Genomic DNA, 17,620 nt, shown 5'->3' with positions numbered 1-17,620 from the left:
AAAAACTGCCTGTTAACTACCTGTTAACAGGCAGTTAAATTGGCACTAATCCCTTCCCGCCTGGTTTCGGCGGGTCCCAGTGCGGGGCAGGTACCCGCCGCCCCTGAAACTTACGTGGGGCAGGGTTTTGGGCGGTATGGTGTCGGGACCCCCAAAGTCGGGATTTTACCCCCCTACACACCTGAAACCCCGCCTGACGGCTCCCCGAAAATCTAGCCCTGTGTCTTTGTGAGAGTATGAGAGTGAGAATGTGTGTGTGAGTTTGTGTGAGAGTGAGAATGTGTATGTGAGAGAGAGAGAGAGTGTGTGTGTGTGTGAGTTTGAGTGAGAATGTGTATGTGAGAGAGAGAGTGTGTGTGTGTGTGAGTTTGAGTGAGAGAGTGAGAGAGTGAGAGTGTGTATGTGTGTGTGTGTGAGTTTGTGTAAGAGAGTGAGCGAACGCACGTGCATGCAGCAGCAGACACAGATCGTGGTGAAGTAGCCATCCTCTCCCTATGGCTCCACGTGAATGTTGCCGACTCCCAACATAAATTAACAGCAAGCAAAACAGTAAAACCCGAACCCCTCCAATATCCGCATTAAGCTTCAGCAAATTGAATTTTGTTCCATGGACCACACTAGTTTGCGATTACTCTTGATTTTTGCAATGAGACACGGTCGAGGAATGGGAGCAGACAGTAAACAAGTTTAATTCGCTTCTAATTCCAATAATAAACCGCATCTTATTGGCAGCACTCTTTCCACCCCCTGTAATGTACAGTGGGCACATTTTGTGTAACTTCACTGACGCCCTGTCTCTTATCACAGCCACTCCCTCACCATAGATTGTATGAGACGCAAAACGATAAATTTCCTAGCTGGGCTGTGTGATCAGTACCCAGGCCTTTTAAATGGAGAAAAATTGGTACTTGGGAGTGTTTACAAGGCATTAATCTAATCGGGGGCAGGGGGGGTGTCAAATGACATCTCAAATCAGGAGAGCAAAGCAAGAGCAGTTTCTAACAGTCATCTGAACTCTCAGCTTAGATTGCACGGCTTGTAATCGCTCGTTGGAATCGGCTGGTGTTTTTGAATATTTAGTTTCAAATTTATTTGGGGCGGGCGGTGGGGCGTGGTTTGGTTCAGTTCTAAATCAGTTTCTGTCAGCAATTGCCATCAATGTCCTTTGTGTTAATGCAGAATAACATCCACGTTAAATGATCAACGATTGTGGTGTTACTGCTGCAAATTTAATCAAGAAATAACGCAACGATTTTTCACCCACTCCTCCCCTTCCCCCGTCAGTTAAAGCAGTCAGTGTATGAGCCACACAGAGTAGAAAGGGCCCAGATTCAATCCCCGGCCTGTGCTATGTTAGTTGATCCCAGGCAGCAGTCGTATCATAATTGGCTTCAGTGGTCCTGGATTAGGGAGGAGGAAATCAACCTGGGTTCTTGCTCCTGACCACCAGCTCGCAACCGCTGCTGTGAGTGCATGTGTGTGAACATCAGGTAGGAACATGATCCAGCTTGCCTGTGATCTGTGATGCCCTTTGCAGTTGAATAGTCTGCCAGCACTCCCTATTCAAGTTGGCATATGAAGAATTGCCAATATGAATCGACAGCTTCAGCAGGGACAAGTAAAGAGACAATTGGAAGAGGTGGGTAAATGCATTGGGGTACCATTCAGCAAAACAGAAAAGGAATGTCCCGGGTTTAATCTCTCCTCTGGGCATTAGTCATATAACATTACTAGAAATAGCTCCTTTCAAATGTCAGAGTTCCTTCCAAAATATGTGCCCGAGGGGTCAAGATAATAGAAGGATAGGAAAGAAATGGAAGTGAAGGATGGGAAGGGAAGGGGGGAATGGGAAGGGAAGGGAGGAATGGGAAGGGAAGGGAGGAATGGGAAGGGCTTAGAAGGGAGGGAAAAAGAAAAGAAGGGAGGGATAAAGTGAAAGGAAAGGAGAAAATAAGTGAAAAAAGGGAAAGGATGGAAGAAAGGGATGAGAACAGAAAGAAAGGAAGAGAAGAAAGCAAAGAAAAGGAAGGAAGATGGGAATGGGGAGGAGTCTGTAAGGAAGGAATGGAAGATGGGATGGAAGGAAAGCGAGAAAGGAAGAAAGGATAGGGTGAAGCAAAGGAAGGAAGGGAAGGAAAAGAAAAGGAAGCCATGAAGGAAGGATGGGAAGAGAAGGAAAAGAGGGAGGGAATGAAGACTTGCATTTATAGTACGTAATCACAGAAACATCCCAATGCAGTTCAAATACATTAACTTACTTTGAATTGCAATGACTGTTATAAAAACAAACATGGCAGCCACTTTGCACACAAGATCCCACAAACAGCAGTGAGATGAATGACCAGTTCATCTGTTTGTTGGTGTTGTTGGCTGAGGGAGGAATGTTAGCCAGCTCTGGGGAGGGGACAGTGCCCAGGAACCTTCACCATCCTTCCCTGCAAAAGCAGGACAAGCAGACATGGCCTCGGTTTAATGTTTCATCCAGAGAACAGCATCTCTCCGAAGGTGCAGAGACTGGAGTGTCAGCCTAGAGCATGTGCTCAAGTGAGGCTTGAATGGGTCAGGAATGAGAATGAATTCCTACTCTGCACACCACTACATAGAAAGGTACCTGCCTTTCAGGACTAGGAATAATGTGCATATGCCTTTGATACCTCCAGACTCGACTATTCCAATGTTCTCTGGACAGCCTCCCACCTGCCACCCTCCGTAAGCTTGAGCTCATCCAAAGCTCTGCTGCCCGTATCCTAACTCGCACCAGGTCCCGTTCACCCATCAACCCCTGTGCTCGCTGACCTTGTTCAATTTTCAAATTCTCATCCTTGTGTTCAAATCCTTCCATGTCCTCACCCCTTCCCATCTCTGTAACCTCCTCCAGCCCGACAACCCACAGATCTCTGCACTCCTCCAATTCTGGCCTCTTGCCCATTCCCGATTTATTCGCTCCATCATTGAGGGTCGTGCCTTCAGCTGTCTAGGCCATAAGCTCCGGAATTAATCATAATCATCATAATCAACTTTATTGTCATTGTTAGTGCACAAGTGCAGTACAACGAAATGTAGGCTTGCGGCTCCCGAGAGTGTACATTTAGATTAAGACATTTAAACATTCAACATTCATTTGGCTTGTAATACATTAACATAAACATAACCATAACAAAGTGCATTGGCAGATGTGCAGGCTTTAGAGTTTATTTGTGGAGTTCAGTAGGATGACAGCCCTGGGAAAGAAGCTGTTCCTAAATCTGGTCGTACGGGTGCGAATGCATCTGTAGCGTCTCCCAGATGGCAGGAGGGCGAACAGACTGTGGCTGGGGTGGGTAGGGTCTTTGATGATGGTCCGTGACCTCCGTAAACAGCGTTTCTGGTATAGGTGCTCTATGGTCGGTAGCCGGGTGCCAGTAATGCGTTGGGCAGTTTTGACTACCCGCTGCAGGGCTTTCCGGTCATAGTAGCTACAGCTGCCATACCATACTGTGATACAGTTCGTCAGGATGCTCTCTATTGTGCAGCGGTAAAAGTTAGAGGGGATCAGGGGTGACAGGTTACATCCCTTCAGCCTCCTTAGGAAATATAGGCGCTGCTGGGCCTTCTTCACCAGAGAGGAGGTATTGAGGGACCAGGAGAGATCTTCCGTGATGTGGACTCCGAGGAACTTGAAGCCGTCCACCCTTGCCACCACAGCCCCATGGATGTGGATGGGGGTGTGACTTCCGCCTTTAGACTTCCTGAAGTCCACAATGATTCCCTTTTTACACTTCTCCGCCTCTCTCTCGAACACCCCTTAAAACCTCTCTCTTTGACCAAGCTTTTGATCACCTGCCCTGATCTCCTTATATGGCTCGGTGTCAAATTTTGTTTGGTAACACTCCTGTGAAGCACCTTGGGACATTTTACTAATTTAAAGGCGCTATATAAAGCAAGTTGTTGTTGATGCAACATCGCTACATGAAATTGCACAGGTTTATCTCTTTGAACTGTATCTTCCCAGCACCGTTAGATCTGCGAAGTCAGCGAGAGATGCCCGGAACCTCGAACGAGACTCCAGTAACAAGCAGCCAGAGCAAGGCTGAGCAAGTCAAGACAGAGGAAGATTCGCGCAGCCACACCTATCAGTTTTACAAAGGTAAGAGCTTCCTGTTTAATAAGCAAATCGCTGGCGGGTGAGTTTCTGGCCTTTCTCCAAAATACATGGCAAACGTGATATCAGGTGTTAACCTGGTCCCAGGCCCTGCAGGACTTGGATCAGGATGAGCAATAACTGCTCCTTGGTGACTCGTGGGTGCACAGACTATGGGAGGGGCAGGACATCTCTTCAGGTCATTGCTAGAGTAATTTTAATTCTTTTTTATTAATTTGCACCCAAGATCAAGAGCAAAAGATAACAGAAAATGACTCCCTCAATGGCTCACAAGTGCGGTGAAGTGTGGTACTGGGTCACACAGCACGAGCTGGCATTTTTGATGCCTGTCTGTGCTGAGCTGATCTCAGCTGTGGGACATAGAAGTTGGACTCAGCGTCCATCGACTACGGAGGGAGTGGGGTAGGAAAAAACAATCAACCAGGGTTTCTCAATCGTGACTGCCATTCAGGGACCCCTCCTGGTGTGCGCGTGCGGGAGCGTTTGCGTGCGTGTCAGATGGGGACAGGATCACACTCAGCTGTCATGCCCCCTTGAGTTGAATAGCCTGCCGACCCTCGCTGTATAGGTTCACAGGTTAAGAACAACACTTGGGTGCGGTATCAGAGGTTGAGTGATGTCCGTGGAACCCACACCTCAGCATGATTCAGGTTTCCAAGAAAGGGGAGAAAACTGACTAACAAAATATTTAAAGATCTCCCTGGATGGCTCAGTGATTAAATGCACCATGTGGTGAGCTGTACAGGCCTGGTCTGTGCTGAGTTAGCTGGGGTCAGATGGGCTTCAGTATCCCCACGTCAGGAGAGGGGGTAGGGGATAAGCAGCCAGGGTTCCCACTCCTGATTATTATCCAGTGACCTCTGCTGGTGAACAGTGGGAGTGGATAGGTTGTGACGCCCACCCAGTTGAATAGCTTCTCAACACTCAAGGCTGCAAAAACCCATCGAACTGTAACTCCGGCAAGAGTCAGGAAAGGGGAAGAGGAAATTGATTTTCTTTTTAAATGTCCTTTGGCGGGTCAGAGCCACACGGTGGAGGGTCTCAACTATCAAGACAGTATCAGAAGTGCGGTCAGTCGGGCAGGAGTGCAGGAAAGGCGGAGCGAGGCGAGAGCGGACCCTATTGTGATGGCGCCGATGAAGATGGCTGCCGTCCTTGCGGGCTCCGTGCGTACCAGGCAACTAAGTGTCCTTTGCTGCTTGGTGCGCTCGGCTCGTTAAGAAAAAAGCATTTCACTGACTGGATTTCATTTGTTGTATTTGGTTATGTGACAAATAAAAATTGAAATTGAAAGACAGAAGTGGAGCAGCTCCAGAACACAGCAGACAGCTCTTCATTCAATTTCACACGAGATTCCAGGAGGAGGAAAGTTGCTTGCTTTAGTTGAAATGAAAACTTAACTCCGAGAGTACACGTGCTTAATTTTATAAAAAGGCTTGCATTTATATAGTGCCTTTCACAACCTCAAGATGTCCCAAAGCACTTTACAGCCAATGAAATACTTTTAAAGTGTAGTCACTGTTGTAATGTAGGAAACGCGGCAGCCAATTTGCGCACAGCAAGCTCCCACAAACAGCAATGTGATAATGACCAGATAATCTGTTTTTCAGTGATGTTGATTGAGGGATAAATATTGGCCAGGACACCGGAGAGAACTCCCCTGCTCTTCTTCAAAATAGTGCCATGGGATCTTTTACATCCACCTGAGAGAGCAGACGGGGCCTCGGTTTAACTTATCATCCAAAAGACGGCACCTCCGACAGTGCAGTGCTCCCTCAGTACTGCACTGGAGTGTCGGCCTGGATTTTTTGCTCAAGTCTCTGGAGTGGGACGAACCCAGTCAGAGGCGAGAGTGCTGCCCACTGAGCCACGGCTGACACCTGTATGAACTTACTTTTGAAGGAGTTATTACAGGCTCTTTGAGCTTTCGAAAAGCTTGTGGCAGTCACCCACTTTTGATTTCTACCAATAGTTCCTTCAGATCAGCAGGATCAGCAGTTTACCTCAGAGTCATCGGACACCTCATCCGATGAAGCCACGTTGACGCAGTCCGCCATTCATCGGGTAGCAAGCACCCATCACACTGTAAAACGAATCAAGCAGGAAGAGAGCCCTCAACAGCCCAGACACAGTTACTCATTCTACGGAGGTGAGAGCTTTTTGTCTAACTCCCTGTAATCAGAGCAGCCCAGCCCTATCGAACAGAACTTCCACTGTTTCTGCTCATTCATTTTCTCTTGTAATAATAAGACACAGCTTATTAACAAGTGTTTTGGCTTGTTTGAATTAATGTAGGAACAGTGACTTCTTGGGATTAGCAGCTCCTTAAAAGCAAAGTCACTGTTTTCATGGACAAACACGTCAAAATCATGGAATCGATCCTCAACACTAATAAAAATCCCAGAATCTCCATCTATCAGAAGTGGAATTTGATTTATTCATCCACTGCATAAACCAGGGCCCCCAGACACTGTTGATGTGCCAACTGGGAAAATACAACATGGTGCATTTATATAGCACCTTCAACATAGAAAGATGTCCCAAGGCACTTCACAGAAGCGTAAAAGCAAAGCGAACGGCAGGCCAAAGAATGAGATTAGGAAGGGTGATCAAGAACTTGGCCAAAGAGATGAGTTTTAAGGAGGTGGAGAGGTTTAAGGACGGTAATACTGCATGTGAGGCCAAGGCAACAGAAAGTATGACCACCACTGGTAGGGCAAAGGGAGCAGGGCATGTACAAGAGGTCAGAGTCAGAGGAACATAAGAAATAGGAGCAGGAGTCGGCCATTTGGCCCCTCGAGCCTGCTCCGCCATTCAACAAGATCATGGTTGATCTTCTACCTCAACTCCACCTTCCCGCACTATCCCCATATCCCTTAATTCCCTTCGTTCCCAAAAATTTATCAACCTCCGTCTTGAATATACTCAGTGACTGAGCATCCACAGCTCTCTGGGGTAGAGAATTCCAAAGATTCACAACCCTCTGAGTGAAGAGAGTTTGGAGGGTTGTAGGGCTGGAGGAGTTTACAGAGAAAGGGAGGGGCGAGGTCATGGAAGGATTTAAGCACAAGGATGAGAATTTTAAAAACAGGGTTTTGATTGGGACTACGAGGCGATTTGGTCAGTGAATTGGACGAGCAGGACTTGGGTGAGAATAGGATACGGACAGCAGAGCTTTGGATGAATTGAAGTTTACAGAGGTGGAGGATGGAAGGTCGTCCAGGAAAGCGCTGGAGTAATCGAGTCTGGAGGTGACAAAGACATAAGTGAGTGTTTCAGCAGTAGATGGGCAGAGGCAGAGGCGGGCGATGTCATGGAGGTGGGAGCAGGTGGTCTTTGTGGAGAGAATAATGGGGTCGGAGGCTCCGCTGGGGTCGAACAAGACGACAAGGTCGCAAACAGTCTGGTTCAGCCTGAGACAGTGGCCAGGGAGGGGGAATAGAGTTGGTGGTGAGGGTACGGGGTTTGAGTTGGAAGCTGAATTCTATGGCAAGGTTTTCCCAATGTTTAGGTGGAAGAAATTATGGCTCGTCCAAGACTGAATGTTGGACAAGCGGTCTGATAGCAGAGAGGCAGTGGAGGAGTTGAGAGAGGTGGTGGAGAGGTAGAGCGGAGTGTCATCGGCCCAGATGAGGAAACTGACCCCATGTCTGCAGATGACAGCACCTCTGACAGTGCAGCACCCCCTCAGTACTGCACTGAAGTGTCAGCTTAGATTATGTGTTCCAGTCTCTGGAGTGGGGCTTCACAACCTTCTGACTCAGAAGCAAGAGTGCTACGACTAAACCAAAGCTTACACAGCTAGATGGAGGGATAGATAGATAGTAGGGATCCCTACCCACGAGGTTACACAGTATTCCAGGCTGTGGATAGCAAACTTTAGCCCAGATTCCGACTCCCGCTTCCCAGAGTCTGTGGGTGTGCAGATGTCTTGAGGGAAGGACTGGGTTTGGCTGTGAATGCCAACACTCGATGTCTGGCTCAAAAGTGAAGAATTGGTGACTTGGGCTAGGTGGCAGAGGGCTGCTGATGCCTGTGAAACTGTACCTTAGAAAGAGTCACCTCCCTCAGGAGAGGGAAAGAGAAGAAACCTGGAAAGACAAAATCCCCAGGCGCTGTTAATACTCACCACTGGTCACCTCTGTCTAGGGAAAAATTCAGGTAGAATGGGCAGTAATTCACCTGCCTGTAGACAACCACCATTCAAAAGTAATTGTGTTCTGTTCGACAGGGCAGGAAGAGTTGCCAGATCACAGACACAAACCGTGCCCCTCAGACAACCCCTCGGACGAGATCATGAGGACCAAGACCCCAATTTATCGTACAATTTCTGTGCGCAACAGGCATGAGCGGATACTGCAAGAGGAAGAGTTCCTGTCCAAAGAGCATCAGAGCCCAAGTATTGCTTCTTACAAAGGTACGGTCAGTGTCAACCTTCCCTTTAAGCTGTGCGGCGGTCTCGAGGCCCCGCGCAGCCGGCTCACCAGCTTTTAAATGGAAAAACTGCACATGGGCAGAATTTTGAACGGGCCACGCGGCCCAAAAAAGAGGGAACATTGGTCACTGTACAGATCCACTTACAGTAAATTGTAAACCTTTCTTCTGTGGCTCAGTGGTACCACTCTTGCCTCTGAATCAGAAGATTGTGGGTTCAAGTCCCACTCTGGAGACTTAGACCGACACTCAGGGAGTGCTGCACTCTTTGAGCTGCTGTCTTTTGGATGAGCGGTTAAACCAAGGCCCCGTCTGCTCTCTCAGGTGGATGTAAAAGATCCCATGGCACTATTTTGAAGAAGAGCAGGGGAGTTGTCCCCGGTGTCCTGGTCAACATTTATCCCTCAATCAACATCACTAAAACAGATTATCTGGTCTTAATCACATTGCTGTTTGTGGGAGCTTGCTGTGCGCAATTTGGATGTCGTGTTTCCTACATTACAACAGTGACGAAACTTCAAAAGTACATTATTGGCTGTAAAGCGCTTTGGGACGTCCGGAAGTTGTGATAGGTGCTATAGAAATACAAGTCTTTCTTTTCTTTCTAAAGCAATCTCCAAATGACCAGGATCCTGCGACCCACTATTTCTATTTCTGTAGTTTAGGAAATACAACAAATTATATTTAAGCATCAGTTTTACTCAGTTGGTAGCACTCTTGTCTCTGGGTCAGAGGCTCCACTCCAAGACTTGAGCACATAATCTGGATTGATGTTCCAATGCAGTGTTGGGGCAGTGCTGTTGTTAAGAGGTGAGGGGCACGTGAGAGTGGTTGAAGAAAGTGGTTGGTAATAGGGAAAAGGAGGCTCGGGTTATCTTTGCTCACCAGGATGATCCTGCAGTAAGCGTTCTTTATAAAGAATTTATAGGATGATTTCTCGCTCGCGCTGAAAGATTTTTTTACTTTTTGTTGATACATAAGTTTAAAATTTTTTAAATTGCACCTTTCACGACCACCGGACGCCCCAAAGCGCTTTACAGCCAATGAAGGACTTTTGAAGAGTAGTCACTGGTGTAATCTAGAAAATGTAGCGGCCAATTTGCGCACAGCAAGCTCTCACAAACAGCAATGTGATAATGACCAGATCATCTACTTTTAGTGATGTTGGTTGAGGGATAAATGTTGGCCAGCACACCAGGGAGAGCTCTCCTGCTCTTCTTTGATCTTTTACGACCACCTGTCGAGGCATTGGGAAAATCGCGGGCACAAGCTGAAAATTCATGCCTGAAAATTTAGTATCACTGCGAAACAGTTGCTACAACGATGTTAAAGTTGCCATATAAACTGGGACTCGTGGATCCGATCTGATTCCGGGGAGCAGTAGTTGGAGCAAACAGTCTCACGCCGCTTGGCTGAGATACCAGACTGGGTGTAACATCAAAGTGGTGTCAGAAAAGGTTTAAAGAAATGTCTCAAGGAGGCATTTTCAAATCTACGCTGCAGACAACTGCCCAGCTTCTCTAAACTTTAAACTGCTGGGAGACAAGCTCACAAGTAAAGACTAGTCCCCTCGGTCAGGTTGTAGCCGGCAGCCGGCACCCATGGAACTGTGCCTGAGTGTTAATCAGCACCATTGAGATAGGAAGGTGAGGGGTGAAGAGAAAAATAAAAATAAAATTTTGTGCATTATTCTTTTTTTTTAGGGAAGCAGACACTGGCGCAAGTGCTTCAGCAGTTGGGGGCTCAGCGCCCCTTGCGAGGCTTGCACAGTGAGTTCCCGGGGTCACACTCTTTCGATCCGGCAGCAGAACTTTCTCACAACCAGTACGGAGGGCAGGCGAGGGAGGACGCCACGTCCAAGAAGAGAAGTCAGTTTTACAAAGGTACATTCACGTGGCAGAGTTTCAATGAACCCAACGAGTGTGGAAAAAAGAAAAAACTTTCACAACCTCAGGACATCGCAAAGTGCTTTACAGCCAATTAAGTACTTTTTAAAGTGCTGTCACTGTTATAATGTAGGAAACGTGGCAGCCAATCTGCAAACAGCAAGGTCCCACAAACAGCAATGTGATAATCTGGAACTCTCTCCCCCAAAAGGCTGTGGATGCTGGGGGTCAATTGATATGGATCAAAAGCAGGTAAATGGAGTTGAGGTACAGATCAGCCATGATCTAATTAAATGGCGGAACAGGCTCGAGGGGCTGAATGGCCTCTTCCTGTTCCTGAGACAGACAGCAGCTAGAGTAAAAGTGCCGGGGCTGGGATTAACGGTGGGCTCAGTACTCATTAAAGTCTAAATATGAACTCCCATTGATGATCCCATTGCGTCCTGGCACTGCTTGCTGTAGTAAAATGCCATACAGTTCAAAAGGCCCCAGTTCCCTTTACAGTTTGTGCTGAGTTAGCGGATCTCAGTCGGGGGCAGCAGTGGAGATACTACAACTGAGGTCAGCCCCTGTTGGCTGAAGGAGAGATGGCAGCTCCCCATCACTATCCAATGGCCCCTCCTGGAAGTTGCACGCCTGCCAACACTACAGCCTCGACTCTCCAATCATTGTTAGTTAAATGCAAGCGTGAACATTGAGGGAGACCAGCCATAGAGGCATGACCTTGTGTACTTGGAATAGGTGGTTTGCTGCTCTACATTAGGAACAGACTACGGTAAACGCTGATTCGCTGAATTCCTTCAAGCGAGAGCCGGACCGCTTTCTGGCTGGGGCGGAGATCACCTCGTACAAGAGTTAGTTACCTGATAACATTAATCTAGGCCAGGGTGGTCTCCTGGACTAGTTTCGATCGCCTGGGGGGGGGGGGGGGGGGTGCCAGATTTCCCGATTTTTTTTCCTTTCATGGGCTTGGGTTTTTCCACCTTTCCTAGTTACATAGTTATTTTAATTTATTCACAGGATGTGGGCATCATTGGCAAAGCCAGCATTTATTGCCCATCTCTAATTGCCCACAAGAACTGAGTGGCTCGCTGGGCCATTTCAGAGGGCAGTTAAGAGTCAACCACATTGCTGTGGGTCTGGAGTCACATATAGGCCAGACCGGGTAAAGACGGCAGATTTCCTTCCCTAAAGGACATCAGTGAACCCGATGAGTTTTTACGACAATCCGGTAGTTTCAAGGTTACTAGCTTTATATTCCAGATTTATTTAATTAGCTGAATTTAAATTCCCCAGTTGCCGTGGTGGGATTTGAACTCAGTCTCCGGATCATTATTCCAGGCCTCTGGATTACTAGTCCAGTAACAAAACCACGATGCTACCGATCCCACATATTGAGGTGGGGAGTGTCTGCATGGAGCATCACAACTGTATGGGACAGGCTAGATGGGCCAGTAGGTCTTCTCCTGTCCGACACTTTCGTATGTATGTTTGTATGTTAACCGGTTTAAAATGAATGGGCTACTATGAGTTAATACAACTACAGTCACAAAAATCTAGGCTTAATGGTCCAGGCTCGTACAGAAAGAATGGCCCCTTGGGGTAGGCCTCATAAGGCATCCAACGCACATGGAACCCGCAGCCCATCACGAGGCTCAGTTGGTAGCACTCTAGCCTCCGAGTCAGAAGGTTGTGGGTTCAAGTCCCACTCCAGGGACTTGAGCACAAAAATCTAGGCTGACACTCCAGTGCAGTGCTGAGGGAGCGCCGCACTGTCGGAGGTGCCAGCTTTCGGATGAGACATTAAACCGAGGCCCCATCTGCTCTCCCAGGTGGACGTAAAAGATCCCATGGCCACTATTTCGAAGAAGAGCAGGGGAGTTCTCCCCGGTGTCCCGGCCAATATTTATCCCTCAACCAACATCACTAAAACAGATTTTCTGGTCATTAACACATTGCTGTTTGTGGGAGCTTGCTGTGCGCAAATTGGTTGCCACATTTCCCACATTACAACAGTGACTACACTTCAAAAAGTACTTCATTGGCTGTAAAGCGCTTTTAGATGTCCGGAGGTCGTGAAAGGCACTATATAAATGCAAGTCTTTCTTTCTTTAACTATGTATTTTCCATTCTGTTTTGATACTTTAGGCGAGAACAACTATAAGGGAGGCCTGCACTCTGCCAAAAAGAGCACCACTGCAGTCAAAGTCCAAGAGGAATGCCTTAAAAAGTCGGAGCAAGCGGCAATGTACATTCTTCGCAATGTGTATTTTGCAGCCAAAGAGATGATCCCCAACTCCTCAACGGAAGCTCTGAATGAGCTGTGCTTGATTCAGGGTCTCACTGACTTGGCCGGACTGCACTCGGACAAGTTCATCTCCTACCAGGGCGACAAGTCGATCGAGGATTTCCAGCAAGCCATCGCTGAAGTGACGGATGAAGGAATCCTGAAAAGGGCGCGGTCCAGTAACTGCTTCAGTATCCTGATCGATGAGTCCGAAGACTGTTTCACCGAGCCGTGCCTGTTCCTGTACCTCCGAATAATCGAGCACGTTGCAGGAGGGTACGAGCCCAAAACTTACTTCTTGGCGGTCAAAAAACTGCGGGAGGAGGTCACGGCGGATAAGATCACGGCAGAGTTAGCCGACGTGCTTAAAGAGAAAGATCTAGACGTGAAACAGATGTGTGGGTTCGCGATTGACGGCGCTGCTGTCACGGCTGAATGCAAGAACGGTGTGGTGACTCAGTTAAAGGCGCAGACACCTGGTCTCTTATCCATCCACTGCATTGCTCATCGATTAGCCCTCAGCAGTGTGTCTGCTGCTGACACCGTCCCTTACCTGGTGAAGTACCAACAAATTCTCGACTCTGTTTATAAACACTTTGTTGATTTGCCGAAGAACAGGGATGGGCTCGAGGCCGTGCAAAAAATACTCAGAGACACACACAAACAGAGCAGCCCGTTCAAGGATATCTTTCCGTCCAGGTGGCTTACAGTTAGAGCGTCGGTTGAAGCTGTAATCCGCAACTTTGGCAACCTCGTCTCGGTGCTCCAGAACAGTCGGTCGGCCAGAGGTGCCGGACTAGCAAAGACTATGTGCACCTACAAATTTTTGCACTGTAGTCATTTCTTGGCTGACATTCTCCACCAGCTGTACATTCTGTGTAAAAGTTACCAGACCTCCGACGTGGACTTCTCAATCGTGCACCCACTGTTGAAGTCGACGGTCAGCACGATTAATAAGTTGAGCGCCGAAAGCACTGGCGAGATGCTCAAGAACCTCCTGGCCGCACTGCCAGCCAACATGTGGGATGATAGCCTCTCCGACTGCTCCTTTACGTTTCAGAACCACCGGATAAAAGGGGGTCACCGCCAGCGGACAGAGGCGGAAAGCACCTGCAGAACGTTCCTCGAGAATCTCACGCGCGACCTTAAGTCCAGGTTCTCGGAATCCAAAGACGCAGCCACCATGACGGCGATGACTGCGATATTCGACCCTGCGCACGTCTCCGACTCCAAGAGCAGGCACATCCAAACCGTGACCGATTACCTGTCCTCGCTCTCCGATGAGAGCGACAAGGAAGATTTTGAGATGAGCTGCAAACAGGAGCTGGTCAGCTTCATGAACTTTGTGGAGTCTCAGCCGGGCGTTCACGCGCTCGCCAGCACCAAGGACGTGTGCGAGCTCGCGCTCAAGCAGAAACTGATGTTCCCCGTCGTCAGTTCGCTGGCAGAACGGTACCTGGTTCTGCCCATTCCCACTGCGGATCTGGAGGGGGCATTCGGCAGACAACACATGTTGAGGACCAAACTTGGAAATTCACTGACCAGCAAGTCGATGGAGAACCTGATCAAGATCTCAATCCATGGGCCTCCAATCAAGGAGTTTAACTTTGTAGCTGCCTATTCCAAGTGGACATCCATCAAAGCCAACCGGGTGCAGCAGCAAAAGAGTTAGAGGTTCGCAGAGACTGTAACTTACACTGGTTCTTGTTTTTTTTTGTTGCTTGTTATAAGCAAGAAGGAAAAGGGAAGCCTATCTACAGTCAAAGTCTTGGAATCCCAAAATACGACATGGCTTTTCACTGAAACAAGAGTTTTCTAGTAGCCAAAATGTAGAGACTCTGGGCAAAAAAATCTGTACTCTGACCAAAATTTTCTCCCCCCCCCCGCCCCACCCCCTCTCTTTTTGTTCCTTAAATTCGACACTATTGATAACCAGTTGTACAGACTTCGCCATTTCTGACAATCCTGTCTCCCCCCTCAAACCTCACGTCCATTCCTGGGGCAGTAACAAAGTGACCAATACAATGGCTTCCCTTTAAAGAAAGGACAGGCTTTTCACATCTCTCAGAAACACCCCAAAGCGTCTCTCAAACAACAAAATGCTTTGTAGTGCAGTGCCTGCTCTTATGTACGCAACCACAGTAGCCATTTTGCACATAGGAAGATCCCACAAACAGCAATGGAACTAATAAGCTCCCAGTTTCTAATTTATTTAACCCTTCTCTTTGTTAGGCCTCCCTGCATATCACACATGCCTGCTCCCTCTCCCACATGCTAAAAGGGCTAAAGCAGAGTGATATTGATGAAAACAGCCTGAATGTGACTCTCCAACAATGACCTGGCAGGGGTCATCACTAGGGTGGCCAACTCTGGCTGGATGCTTTCCTGGAGATTTCATCACATGACCTCCTCTCCAACTGCCCCGCCCCCATGCTCCCCTCCCACTGGTCGCCCAACATGTCCATCATCTCAGAGCCCGACCAATTGGAAAGCGAACAGACTCTTCATTACCCGATTGGATATTTCTTGACAGCCTTTTCTTTCCCATCGACAACATTTTTCTAACTAATAAACAAAAGTGTTGAAAGAAAAGAATTCTTTTTTAAATTCCCCTGTGATTTTTCTCCCGGGTTTTCTCCCAGCAGTGCCCTGGAGGTTAATCTTCAATTCCTGGAGAGTTGGTAACCCTCGTCATCACTCACAGGCTGCACTTGGCAGCATCGCCTGGATTCCATGGTCTGCCACATCTTCCATTTGTGCCGTGGTGGTGCACGACTGCGTTCAGAGAGACACAGTGGCCCGCGATGCAGAGTTGCCCGTCTTCATGCAGGAGCTTGAAGAGTCAATGGCAGAGGGTTGTTCAGTCGGGAGGAGGGAGCCAAACCTGATCCCCCTCCTCACCTGACATGTACTTCCAGCAGGGGTCACCGGATAGTGATTATAGCAGGAGCCCTGGCTGATATTTCCCCTTCCTTGGCCCAGGGAGACAGAGACCAAGTCTCTGCCACAACCGAGGAATGTTAAGCGAGGACAACACCCCCACTCTTCTTCAAATACTGCCACTGGATCTTTACAGCCCCAGAATAGGCAGATGCGACCTCGGTTTAACATCGGTAATGAAAGTGAATGCCACCTCCAACAGTGCAGCACTCTCTCGGTACTGCACTAGCGTGTCAGCCCATTTATGTGCAGAAGTCCTAGTGCAGGGCCTGAACCCGCAACCTTTGGACTCAAAGGGCAACCGTGTGACCAACTAAGCCAAGCCGACGCTGTGTGCAGGTTCTTTTTTAAACCAGCAACTAAAAACCCATCTAGGAATTTCGAACACAATAGAAAGGGTTAAATCGGACTGGCCGCTTAATCCGAGTAGCATTCAGCCAGTATAATCCATTTCTCTCTCCCCATTAAATAAATCAACAAGATTGATGGCAAACCTTTGGAATACGGCTGCATAGAAAGGGTGGGTACCGTTATTTTGTCGGATTAGAGAAAGTTAGCCAGGCTAAGAGAAGGAAAGAAAGAAAAGAACTTGTATTTCTACAGCGCCTTTCACAACCTCAGGATGTTCCAAAGTGCTTTACAGCCAACAAAGTACTTTTTTTTTGAAGTGTCGTCACTGTTGTAATGTAGGAAACGCAGCAGCCAATTTGCGCACAGCAAGCTCCCACAAACAGCAATGTGATAATGACCAGATAATCAGTTTTAGTGATGTCGGTAGAGAAATAAATATTGGCCAGGACACTGGGGATAACTCCACTGCTCTTCTTCAAAATAGTGCCATGGGATCTTTTACATCAACCCGCGAGGGTAGACAGGGCCTTGGTTTCATGTCTCATTCAAAAGACGGCACCTCCAACAGTGCGGCACTCCCTCAGCACTGCACTGGAGTGTCAGCTTAGATTATGGGCTCAAGTCTCTGGAGTCTTCAGCACCGTTTTCTGTATGATTGAATCAGCCTAACTGAGTGCTCTGCTGAATCTGAAGCGTTTATTCCTGGAAGCCTCTGCTTTCTGTTAAAATTGTGAATTCCAATCACACACTTGTACCTCTTCACTGTTTCGTGTTTTTTAAAAAAAAAATGCCTTTAATCTGTTACTAAATTTGCATACTAGTATATCACAAGTTACAGTACAAGAATATTAAAGGATTTTATGGGGAACTAGATGCTCTGGTGAGTTGCAACACTGGCCTTTGTCTCTGGGACTGTAGTTCAAACTCAGCCTGGACTGAAGGGATGAAAGTCTGCTCCCTCTGTTGGCTACAAGTGTCATAGAACCATACAGCACAGAAGGAGCCCATTCGGCCCATCGTGCTTGTGCCGGCTCTTTGAACGAGCTCTTCAATTAGTCCCACTCCCCCTGCTCTTTCCACACAGCCCTGCAAATTGTTTCCTTTTCAAGTATTTATCCAATTCCCTTCTGAAACTTGCTATTGAATCTGCTTCCACCTTTCAGGCGGTACGTTACAGATCGTAACAACTGCACGGGGCAGTTCCAGGCCAGTTTCCAATGGGTGTTCTCCCACAGCACAAAAACTGCTCCTAATTTGGCAACCTCACCCAGAGGCTGGTGTCAGGAATGGAAGACGGTGCATCGGATTAAGGTATACTGTCGAGGGCAGCGTAAAGGGAACTTTACTGCATTGGACCTGAAGTTGAATCTGCCCCACTCCGCCAGCAAAGACGTCTTTCACCTTGATCAGCGCAAAATTCACCCAAAAATATAGACTTTTCTTGGCTTGCTAAATTATTCTCTGCTTCCGTTTTCGATTTTCCCAGCCGCATCTCGCTCCGCAGACACAATGGCAAGAGGATGACCCAATCCCAGGTCTCCCATTGCCTGTGAAGTGGGCTGGAGGTGATCTGGCTGACTT

At 47.9% G+C, this 17,620-nt stretch overlaps 2 protein-coding genes across 2 annotated transcripts in view; one reads left to right on the top strand and one right to left on the bottom strand.

Annotated features, from left to right (window-relative positions):
- LOC147100991 (uncharacterized) overlaps window positions 1-16,892 on the top strand; it is a 31,173-nt gene extending 14,281 nt beyond the window's left edge. Inside the window, exons 4-8 of the mRNA XM_085966145.1 lie at window positions 3,992-4,126; window positions 6,114-6,290; window positions 8,373-8,558; window positions 10,279-10,458; window positions 12,610-16,892. Coding sequence (XP_085822271.1) covers window positions 3,992-4,126; window positions 6,114-6,290; window positions 8,373-8,558; window positions 10,279-10,458; window positions 12,610-14,420 — 2,489 coding nt within the window. The 3' untranslated portion in view covers window positions 14,421-16,892. The remainder of the gene's footprint in view (window positions 1-3,991; window positions 4,127-6,113; window positions 6,291-8,372; window positions 8,559-10,278; window positions 10,459-12,609) is intronic.
- LOC147100990 (sorting nexin-11-like) overlaps window positions 1-17,620 on the bottom strand; it is a 129,302-nt gene that overhangs the window by 56,587 nt on the left and 55,095 nt on the right. The gene's annotated exons all lie outside the window — the stretch shown is intronic.

Source organism: Somniosus microcephalus, chromosome 24, assembly GCF_052327205.1.
Source record: "Somniosus microcephalus isolate GS21.2 chromosome 24, FLI_Smic_1.0, whole genome shotgun sequence".
Taxonomy (NCBI): Eukaryota; Metazoa; Chordata; class Chondrichthyes; order Squaliformes; family Somniosidae; genus Somniosus; species Somniosus microcephalus.
The sequence above is the reverse complement of the archived record's forward strand: the minus strand, read 5'-3'. Positions and strand labels throughout refer to the sequence as shown.